The following is a 12500-nucleotide window of genomic DNA, read 5'->3' on the forward strand; positions in this document are numbered from 1 at the left end:
TTTGCAAGTGCTGGAAGATCGTAAGGAGCAATGGTTAGACCTAGCAATGTGCCGACGTGTGTTTATAATGGTGGTTTATTGCATTTCATTGTGGCTATACTCTTCCTTAACGGAAGTAAAACTGAATTTATTTGTCTATTCATTTTTTTGAAGTCAGGGTATATCTCTCATTCTGAGAACCACGGACATAAATCCCAACAACAGATTATAAGCATCCATCCAATCACAGGTGTTTTCACGGACAATAAGATGACTTTTGATGCACATTTCGACGAACTGCAAACGACAGGTAACTGGTTTCCTTCTCAAGATCCTTCTATACCTCAACAGTGTGCGATGGGTTTAAGTCTACTGTCGAATCACAGTAGTCGAGTCGTTGCTGCACAGTTCCCTAAAATACAGTTACGGGGTTTAGGGTTCACCTAATACAACCCAGATGGGGGGAAAAAATCATGCACAATATTTTTCCGTAAGGTTTTCGTTGGGGTTGCCAGAAACCAAGGTGATGCTACTCCAATATTTGGAATAGGACCGACAAACATTTTACGATATAATTATGCGTGAATTCTTAAAATTAGATATAAACTTGTACCACCATAGTTTTTCTGTGTGTGCCGACAGTAGGCCAGATTATCGATAAAAAGTGCTCACACAAGGCAACAGAATTCTTTCTGTTCCGTTGGATTTCCCCGATACGGAAGCCAGACGTTTAGGTGTAATATATAGTCCCATAATCTTCCGCCAGACATATACAGAATTCGCAGGCTGTAACTATCGTTTGGATTAATAAATGTATAACGATTGTTACGGCAAGGCGTAATGGTTATTAGCAAATGAATTGGTGGTTTGTAAACTTTTATCATACGTTAAATTATGTGATATATCTCTCCTTCTAACTTAGTCTAGCTCAGTGAGCCGTGGAGACAGCATTGCAGAATCGCGTTCGGGAATAATTTAGTGTCTTCATATAATTATTTTAAATCAGATCATGTTAACAATTAAAAGTTTTGAGGACTTCATTCAAAGTATTCACTTTTAAGACGGGCATCAAACTCTTAAGAATGGAAAATCTTGTCGCATCATCTTTGTTTACATAACTCATTATCTTCCAGATTTACTTAGTTGAATCCTGTTGATTATAAACTTCATTGCTTTTAGAGACTACAGTCTTTTAACAAACTTATTGCACAGTATTTATTTTACTTCTATTCTTGTCTAGGTGCTAGTGCTAAACATAGCTTAGGTTCAATGGGACACCGTGTTTAGTACTAGCCCCTCAGGGATCAGAGATGTTTATTAATATAATTATTTGTCAACCGCACAACAGGAATGGATGTATATATTACTTTGATCCCGAGGGGCTACTAAACACGGCTTCCCATTGAGCTTCTGCCATGCTTACTACTAGCACCTTGGAGGTCACGCGTAGATAACCTTGTATTTTTGCCAACATCAACTTTATTTCCTCACAATATTAATTGCATCAGAATTACATATGGTATATTTGTATATTATATAATAAATATTTCCAAACTGAAGGAAGTCAGTTTTGCCTTAGTTATAAGAACATATAACAGGTTGTATGTATACCGAAGCTGAACTATAATGCATAGATTTAATTGATGAAGTACTGATGATAACCGCTTTTTAATGGAATAAAGTAGGTGGGTCTGAGTTGGACTCGGCCACCTTATTGTCATGTGCCAAATTAATTAACCAGCCAAGGAAATAGCTTTTCAATCATGGCACGTAAGACATTTAAATCCATTGACTGAAGCTACCGGATATTAACCACGTGTACTCTTGAGATAAGCTTTCCTGTTATGGAAACTACAAGGTATGATTACTTTCTCTCTCTCTCTCTCTCTCTCTCTCTCTCTCTCTCTCTCTCTCTTTACTACCACCACTACTACTACTACTACTACTACCTACTACTACAGGCTCTGGAACCCTCCTTTATCCTCCGCCTTACCTGCTTACGTTTTCCTTTAGTATATAATGAAATATTTTGAAAAAAAAAACATTGAATTACGTCACTGATTTGACGAATAAAATAAGACAAAGTAACTTTGAAATCATCTATAATATTCAGATGAATATCTACCTCGTTGCTATATTCAGTCACAAGCACAATGAGATTAGTTTTTTTCTTCTTCTTCTTCCTTGAGGTTAATATACGGACTTTAGTACTAACTTCCATACAAAATACGACCAGATTTTTCTCCATTCAACTTCACTGATATTACACAACAAATAATAGTTACATCTGCGGCAAGGTCATGCGACATCTTCCATTGACAGACCAATCACTAATACGATTTCTATTTTAGAAACAGTAAGGCTTTATCGCCAAAAAGACGAGATTGTTGAAGAAACTTCTGACGCAAAGTTTTCCGGGCAACTAACTCAACTTCAGTTATCCCTACACAACATCACTGTTGATCGTTTTCTGTAAAACATGCCTCAGAGTAGCCAGTGCGCCTGCTCTTGATGTCTTCAAAAATCGATGAACATCAGATGTAAACTGGAATGCTTTGTTGTTACCTTCTTTAGGATTCAGCACTGATGTGTCAACATCGCATTTGCATTCGTGTCAATGATGATGGCTGTGGAATGATTCGGCTTTCCTCCGACGTTGTTTATCAAACGTTGTTCGCAGCCGTGGCGCTGATAAGACGCTATTTTAACTCAAGCACATCTTCGAGCACGTGGTTTTATTTATAGTACAAGGATTCGCTCATGTCAAAAGTTTTTTTTGTCATATCTCAAGTTTACAAAAGCCTTGAATTGTTCTGATTGAGTATGAAGGATTGGAGGTATATCGCTGCCGCACAATTAATTGCAGAAATGAAGGTTTTGTCAAATGTATTTATAAGCGGACAATTGCCTCATTACATAATGAAAGATGAATATATTTAGCCATAATATTGACTGCTATTATAATATCTGAATACCACTACCAATCAACATAACTATATTTAAAGGAGATCTACGAACATGTTTAAAAAAAACAGATAAAGCTCTTCCGTGTGATTGAAATGGTTTCACAGAAGAGTTCCAGGCGGCTGGAAATCCCTAGCTGGCATCCTTTCCAGGACTCAGCTGTTCGACCTCGAAAACACAGCACTCTTCAGTGTATACAGAGCAGTGAGAGTGATAGGGTGTTAGCGAGTTTTCGACCCAAAGCTCTTTTGTGATGGACTTTGAGCTTTGAGTAGCAAAAAAGTAACGGTCATCTGTCATAGTTTAGTATTTGAAGAACCACTGGAGCTTTCGGCAATTTGGATCGTAGCTAAATTGCTCTAGTCTTTTCTGGAGGATAAAAAATCGGGAATTTTGGGTCTCCCGCAGTTCGTTGGCATTGTGTGCGAGTTGTGTCTTTTGCCAGAACTGGCGTTTGGTTGGTGTGGCGTTCCTTGGAGTTCCTGGGTTTCACAGAGGGTTACTTGCTGGTGCCCATGATAAGCTGAAGAAGAAAAAAAAAAAAAAAACATAACAGTTTTTTCTTTTCCTAAAGTATTTTTTTTTTTTTTGTTTTTTAGTTTTTGGTATTTTTTTTCCAAAGTCATCTTATTAAATCCAGTTCATGATGGATTCAGACGCCTAGAAGACCAATTATGGGACCCTCCCCAAAATTTAACCTCGAGTATGAGGACTGCCTTGTGATTGTGGAGGGTAAGGTGGTTTTTGGAGTGCGCGTTTTCAAGGGTGACCGATGTGTGGCCCCTCTAGCTGGGGACACGGGCCTTTAGGGTCTGCTAAATGGCCCGCGGCGACAACAGGACTAGATGACCCTCGCCGCACGCCTCTCGAAGGTACAAAAGCACGCAGCAGAAGGGACAAACAACAGGACCCGATCCCTCACAATGTCAAGAATGACCCCGGACGCCCTGACATCAGCTATCCATGCGTGCTGAGAGAATTTCCATGCCCTCAGAGGAGGGCTTCTACTGCCCAGCCGTCGCTGCTGGGCACTCTTGGGATTATAGCGCCAGCCAAAGTCCTAGTAAAAACAACACATGGTTAGGGAAGTGCCAAGGAAGTTCTAAAGAACGACGTGGGCGTCCCATCGCGTCATCGTCCTTTCTTCCTCTACACCTCGTCCTGACGACCGCCCTCGTCTTCCTCGTCGCCAGCCTTCAACCAGCTTCTGCAGGTGAGGTTCTCGTCGCTGCCCTCAGTCCATATAGCTATATGTAATAATGCTATAATATATAATAATATATAATATATAAATATTAATAGTATATATAAATATATATAATCTATATATATATATATATATATATATATATATATATACATAAATAATATATTAATTACAATCCTAAACGCGGTAATATCGCTGATGTGACCAATGAAAGTATTCCAGTGAAGATATGACACGTGGAAATGAAGGACGATCTTGGACAAGGAACATGTGCAATGGGACAAAGAAGAACAATGAGCCGTGAACGCGTGAGGCCAAGTTTATGCGACATCGCGCTTTTCAATAAGTTATAGACGCCCTTGGCAGCTGCAAGGGAAGGAATCAATATGATCAATGACTGCCTTCTTTATATTATCCATTGACATTATATTTCTTGTCGGGATGATTCAGATCATACTGAAATAAAAGCTAATACATATTACACCACCACGTTTTGATACCATCCATACCTATTGCCTAGTGTATATATATATATATATCTATATATATATATATATATATATAATATATATATATATATATATATATAATATATATATATATAATATATATAGATATATACTAGGAATCAATATGAAATCAATGACTGCCTTCTTATATTATCCATTGACATTATATTTTCTGTCGGGATGATTCAGATCATACTGAAATAAAAGCTAATACATATTACACCACGTTTGACCATCCATACCTATTGCCATGTATATCCTATACCATACCTATTATCCTATATATAATATAGGATATATAGTATATATATATATATATATATATATATATATATATATATATATTATATATATATATATATATATATATATATATATATATATATATAATATATATAATTATATATATATATATATATATATATTATATATATATACTAGGCCAATAGGTATGGATGGTATCAAACGTGGTGTAATAATATGTATTAGCTTTTATTTCAGTATGATCTGAATCATCCCGACAGAAATATAATGTCAATGGATAATATAAGAAGGCAGTCATTGATCATATTGATTCCTTCCCTTGCAACTGCCAAGGGCGTCTATAACTTATTGAAAAGCGCGATGTCGCATAACTTGGCCTCACGCTGTTCACGGCCCATTGTTCTTCTTTGTCCCATTGCACATGTTCCTTGTCCAAGATCGTCCTTCATTTCCACGTGTCATATCTTCACTGAATACTTTCATTGGTCACATCAGCATTACCGCGTTAGGATTGAATATAAATAGCGGAGAGTAATAAGAAGTCTGTCTCGGGAGATAATATTAATGCGCAGCTTTAGGCATTTGTTGTCGTACTTTAAACGTCGTCCAAACTTGTAATATTTCGAAACTGCATTTGCCAAAACTTTGAATATTTCGGAAATGAGAATTTATCGAGACTTGGAATTGTTCGAAAATTGGAATATTTTTCGAAATCTGGAATTTTTCGCAACTTGGAATTAATCGAAAATCTGAATATTTCGAAACTTGAATATATTGTGAAACTTGGAATTTCTGAAAACTTGGAATTTTTCGAAACTTTGTCTCCTCCTTGTCGTTTGAGTCACCGGTGATCTTTGGGTGTTGAAGGCAAAACTGGAATGACTTTCAAGTCGTGACTTCTGGTCATTGCCGAGGGGGAGACTTGCGTAAGCTAAGGACCCAGTGGGGCATAGAATGTCGAAATACGTACTACCAGTACACATGCACATTCTTTCATTATTAAAGATCGTTTTGTTTTCATGATGATAAATACATTCATCCAAAATTACGTAATCTTTTACTTATAAATTTGTTGATTAATTTAATCATAATTGCATTCCATACTAAGAAATTTAGATTTTAGCAGCCTGCTGTGAAATTGTGTTTAATTATTTTTGTGAAAATCATTCAAAAATACTTTCCCTGAAACATAGGGGTGTTGTAATTGTATTGGGGTCTTGATTTTTTTTTGTAAATATATATATATATATATATATATATATATATATATATATATATATATATATATATATATAGTTACACATGAATTAGAATTTAAAAAATACAGAGGAACCCATCAAAGATGATATATCATCTTCAGGTGAAGATGTCCCCAAATTCAAAACCATGAACCTTAATTTTAAAGCTTCCTTTGCTGTTGTGTTCTTTGTGATTTTCTAGAGTGTTTTGTTTTCTGTTTGTGTCGTTTTTTTTATCTCCTCTTCTCGTTTTTTCTCATTGGCTTCTTGCGTTATATTCTTTTTCCTCATTCTTTCTTTCCGTTTCCTTCACTCCTGTTACCGATTCTCGTTCTTTAAGATTTAGCTGACCCTATGCCAGCACGGGCTCTTGCTCATAGAGCAGCCCGTAATCACGTTTCTCTCGTTGATAGTTGGTTCCTCAAAAACACAAAGGGCAGTAATGCAGAGTTGTAATAACCACAGTGACCTTTGAGCTTCCGGAAGTTGTGGGTGGTTAGCACAAACGTTGAATCTTTCATCCAGCTTTGTGTTTGAATCTGACTTGGTACAGAAAATTTTTTCATTCACTCCCACCCGGATTTCATGGCATTCAGTGGAAGGCGAACCCCCCAAAAATTAGGGGGAAAAAATAAGTAAAGGGGCCGTTATAGTCTTTAAAAATGCGCAAACTCATGAATATGATCAGTCAAATATAGTATATTTATGTGCGAACATATGCTTGAACTGGTGTATGCAAGCGTGTGTGGACCGGTTAATGCACTATCGTGAAATGATATTTTATTTTGTTTTTAAGAACTTTAGATTTTTTTATTTTTTTATTTATTTATTTATTTTTTTTGAGTTTAGTATAGGTCTACAAGAATGAAAAATGTGATGGTTGTTCTCTCATTTTCATTCACAATGTTGCTCATAGAGATAGTTTGGAATTATGCTTTTGCACTTTTGATTACAGAAATATAATTGATTTTTTTAATAACTATATATATATTATATATATATATATACATATATATATATATACATACATACATATAATATACATACATACATACATACAGCAATTCAACGAAATTTCTTCAATTATATTTGCTTCAATCAGAAGTGCAAGATCCAAAATCATCACTATATGGGCAACACTGGGTATGACTGAGAGAATAACCAACATATTTTTTATTCTTGTAGTTGTGAAATAAACAATCGCTTAGTCGCTCACATCCCAGCGAGGGAGTAGCCTAAATCCCATTTGTGTTTATTAACTAAGTAATGATTGCTTGCTTACTTGGCTGAAAGCCGACTGTGGTGGACCCAGCCTTAGTATATATATATATATATATATATATATATATATATATATATATATATATATATATATTGAATATATGGACCCATTTATTTATAAGAATTTTCACACAGACACACACACACACACACACATATATATATATATATATATATATATATTTATATATATATATATATATATATATATATATATATATATATATAAAATCTGCAGTTGCCTGTTTTACACGTCCCAGGTGATATTCTTTTTTAGTTATTTCACCTAAGTTTTCTAGAAACGCGATGCTTGTTATTGTTAATTTCTTTAAAAGCAGATGATATTCCCCTCCCCCTCTACCCAGTCTTTCCATGGGTTAGTACATAGACCCGTCAGATTACCTTAATTCACCCTCTACCTTCCTTTTTCCGGCTTGTCATGGTCTTGTATTTAACAGTATACATTTTTTTTTTTTTTTAGCTCGCGGAGTCTAGTGGTAACGTTCTTTGAAGCGTCTTTTCGGCCTCCGTAGCCGTAACCCTTTTCATTGCGTTTACTAGACCTCCGTTCATATTCTCTTTCTTCCATCTTACTTTCCACCTTCTAAAAATTGTTTCATGGGCGACTACGGTGTTTTCCTTCTGTCACTCCTTTAGAACCACGATGATTGACCTTGTATGTACTAGCGCTTGTCCTTTGGCCTAAATCTGTTTATGATCCGTCGAATTTTCTTAAGTTTTTTTTTCTATCTGTCGTAACTCATCATGTGTGACTGACGAGAAACCCGGCAAAAGCAGACGGAAAGTCGAAAAATGTATTTATAATTTGTTTCACCAGAAACGGACGAATGAAGGAGTCGGCACTGCACAAGTGGCTCGAATCATCGTCTCCGAACTTTTTCTCTTTGACCGTGAACAGACATTGAATTGCCCTTTTTCTATACTTTTTTTTTCATCTCAAAGTTGTGGTATTTCGCGTCATTTGTCACGAGAGAATAGTGCCATTTTGTGAAATGCGTTTGGAAGTCAGAGGAAATAGTCGGTGGTCACACTCGATGTTGTGTGCGTGAATAAACGTTTACTTATGTTGTATATCTGTAGGGTTTCATCGACAGATTATTTTTTTCACAAACGTATAATGTATATATTTTACGTGTATGTACGTTTGTATGAATGTACTCCTTTACTTGTGTTGTATATTTGTATGAATGCCAGTGCGTTTTTATCGATAGATTAATTTTTTCACAAATGTATAATGTATTTTATGTGTATGTACGTATGTATGAATGTACTCCTTTGCTTGTGTTGTATATTTGTATGAATGCCAGTACATTTTCATCAACAGATTAAATTTCTCACAAATGTATGATGTATTTTATGTGTATATACGTTTGTATGAATGTACTCCTTTACTTGTGTTGTCTGTCTGAATGCCTGTGCGTTTTTATCGATAGATTATTTTTTCACAAATGTATCATGTTTTTTATGTGTATGTACGTATGTATGAATGTACTCCTTTACTTGTGTCGTATTTTTGTACGAATGCCAGTGCATTTTCATCGATAAATTAATTTTCTCACAAATGTATAATGTATTTTTTGTGTATGTACGTATGTCTGAATGTACTCCTTTACTTTTATTGTATATCTGTATGTATGCCAGTGCGTTTTTATCGATAGATTAATAAAGAGGATAAAGATGGGTAAACAAGGAAAACATAAGAAGGAATTAAATGAATAGATAGTGGAAGAAAGTTACAAGGAGTTAGAAGGATTAGGATGTCTCAAAGACTTGTTAGTTCATCCGAGGAGACATCGTGTGCTCACTTATCTCTAGGAGCAGGTTTTACTGTGCATTCACAGTGTCTAATGATTTTGTCTAGCCTTTTTTAAATTCTTCCGCTCTGTTGCTGTTTACAACATCTGGTGGCAGTTTATTCCACGTGTCACATATCAATGAGATGTGTTGAATCTCTTCAGTCCTAGTTTCCATCCATTATTTCTTGTCTGGTTTTCGTTTAATGTAAATAGGTTACCGTCTACTTTTGTTATGCCTTTCAGTAAAAGTAGCACTGAAGAGACGAGAGAAGGGTTGAAATGGAAGTAAGGAAATGTGAATAAAAGAGGAAATGAAAGCTTAGAGGAATATTAGGAGGATACAAATGAAAACAGGATAGGCTAAACTTATCCAAAGGCAAGAGATTAGTGTGGCCTATATAAAATTTGGTACTGACATTCTGTTGTTTAGATGGGTGAATGGAAGAGTGACTACTTGCATCTGTCAATAACTACCACAACAGCTCTTGATAGGAAACTACTGTGAAGGGCTAGATGAAGCTTTGTTTTTGTAATAGGAATTTTGGTATTTAATAATATGGAATTCATTTAATTTAACAAATTTGTTACGTAATGCTATGAAATTCATGTAATACAAAATTTTGATATTTAATAATATGAAATTTATGTAATACAACATTTTGGAATGTAGCTATATGTGAAATTCATATAAGTTGTATACACAGTACATGAATATTCATATATTCCTATATTTATATACTTCGTTGTGTGCGCTTATGAATGCCAGTTTGACAATAATTGTTCCTGTGGCGGAGTGGTCAGCTCTTGTCTCAAGAACTGAGGGACCTGTCTTCGATTTTTTTTTTCCATGTAGGCGAGGAGGGACGAATTGGCGGTTCTCCTTAAATCCAGTACGCCAATATTGACCTACTTACGCAGTGAATTAAGTAACAAGTTGTTAGTCGACCTTTTGAGTTACAGCTAGGGTTGAGAGAGAGAGAGAGAGAGAGAGAGAGAGAGCAAATATAAACTTTGCTGTCATAATTGCACCGTCAGAAATGTATACCATCAAAACAATGGGCGTATTCGTTATTTTGCTGACTTCGAATGAAGGTATTAAGCGAAATAAATGGACGTAAATTGGAAGATATGCCTTACCGGAATTTTTGCAAGACTGGTATGGTGCTCATTGTTTTTTTTATATATTGATTTATGTATTTAGTTTTGTATTTTGTGTACGGTATTGTTGGTCTTCTTTGTGGAAAGTTGGATTTAGTTTTCATTTTTTCATGGGTGTCAGATGAAAATTTTAATATTTTAAAACATAGGCAACATTTTGGAAGTGTCTGTCGAAACCTATCTGTTTATCTGTGCATTGTGAGTGTCCATTGCGCATCAATAATTGACTCCTTCACGCCACTACTTGACATTCTGAAAGTCTTCAGTTTACTTGTAAGTCCACAGGAGTTTCTTCGTCTTCGGAGAACTCTTAATTGTTTGTTTGAGTGCGCAAAGTTCTAAGTCGAAACCATCGTTCGGGGAAATCATCGAAAGAAATGAGTCAGGTAAAACAGATGTTTCATGAAAGCACACTATAGAGGTCAAGCAAATTGAGAAAGGAAGGAAGAGAGAATATTATTCCACTGGTAATGTTTTCTTTCCGAGACCTTCGTAGCCAAAGCCAGTCGAGGCCCAGAGCTAGTCAACAGAATCTCGATATACTTAGAAGCTTCGCTCCTGTTCTGAATGGGTTCGAGAGCGACGTAGTATTAGCTGTGTAGAATTAAGAACCGTTTTCCAGTCAGGCAGACCACGGGTGGTTCTCAATGATATCCTCGTTTTAAGGATCAGCGATGCTCTGGGATTCACTTACTCGTTAGATGGAGACCTGTACTGCACGAGTTCCTTACCTGTCGCTAGGATCTGTCCCTCGTAGTTTCTTTTGGCCTTAAAATAACCACTTTGGCCTCACGTGTTCGAATGCATGCGGCCGAGGCAGGAGGAAGTAGGCTCTCAAGGACAACGGGATTTTATGCTTGCTTTTTCTCTAGGACAATTGGTTTCCTATATCTTTTTTTTTAATATATTTTCCATCTTTTAGAGGATCTGTACCTGCACTAGGTTTAGGTAAAGTATAATATGAAGTTAGCGTTTTGGAACTTGAGTTTTTAACTGGGTTTGGTTTTCTAATGTACTACATGTGTGCATGCATGCACACACCGTTTTTATGTATATATATATTATATATATATATATATATATATATATATATATATATATATATATATATATATATATATAGTTACACACACATACACATATATATTGTATATATATATATATATATATATAATATATATATATAGAGAGAGAGAGAGAGAGAGAGAGAGAGTTTTTTGTTTGCTTACAAGCTATATATATTACAGGAAATACCGGTACGTGACTACATATTTCTTTATTCATATACCTATCTGTTTCGTCATGGCGTCGATATTCCTATACTTTCGTTGTGTTGAGTGATGTATTCGGTACATATATTCATTCATTTAATTGCGTCAATTTCTCTCTCTCTCTCTCTCTCTCTCTCTCTCTCTCTCTCTCTCTCTCTCTCTCTCTCTCTCTCTCTCTAGTCAGTTATTTTGTACTGCAATAATCATTGCTTGACGTTTAAGCCAGTAATTCATGATGTTTCTTGATGATAATCTACGTGGACATTTTGCGACATCTTACTACCTAATTTTCTTGCGATAAAAGGAAGCTCTCTCTCTCTCTCTCTCTCTCTCTCTCTCTCTCTCTCTCTCTCTCTCTCTCTCTCTCTCTCTCTCTCTCTCCAAGGAGTTTATTCGCAATATCTTATGCAGTAGCATTCCTGCGATGAAAGGAAGTTCTCTCTCTCTCTCTCTCTCTCTCTCTCTCTCTCTCTCTCTCTCTCTCACAAGGATTTTTATTTGAAATAGCTTATGCAGTAATATCCTTACAATGAAAGGAAGTCTCTCTCTCTCTCTCTCTCTCTCTCTCTCTCTCTCTCTCTCTCTCTCTCTCTCTCATGCCGTCGAATTCTCATTCGATTTTCCTGCTTTTTTCCCAATCAGGTTAGTAAAACTTATTTCCACCTCTTGCCAAGCTAGCAAGGCTTGGACTGGCCGGAGGGGGGGGATGTTGGATCTGCCATCCTTTTGTCGGGCTGCTTAGCATAATGATAGGTCTTTGCATAATGCATGAATACATTATACGAGATAGCTGCTCACAACGTTCTTGTTAT

General features: G+C 35.9%; 1 protein-coding gene across 1 annotated transcript in view; it reads left to right on the forward strand.

Annotated features, from left to right (window-relative positions):
• Positions 1–3137: 3137 nt before the first annotated feature.
• LOC135220906 (uncharacterized) overlaps positions 3138–12500 on the forward strand; it is a 588984-nt gene continuing 579621 nt past the window's right edge. Inside the window, exon 1 of the mRNA XM_064258532.1 lies at positions 3138–4156. Coding sequence (XP_064114602.1) covers positions 3907–4156 — 250 coding nt within the window. The 5' untranslated portion in view covers positions 3138–3906. The remainder of the gene's footprint in view (positions 4157–12500) is intronic.

The sequence above is a fragment of the Macrobrachium nipponense genome, chromosome 2 (genome assembly GCF_015104395.2).
Source record: "Macrobrachium nipponense isolate FS-2020 chromosome 2, ASM1510439v2, whole genome shotgun sequence".
NCBI lineage: Eukaryota > Metazoa > Arthropoda > Malacostraca > Decapoda > Palaemonidae > Macrobrachium > Macrobrachium nipponense.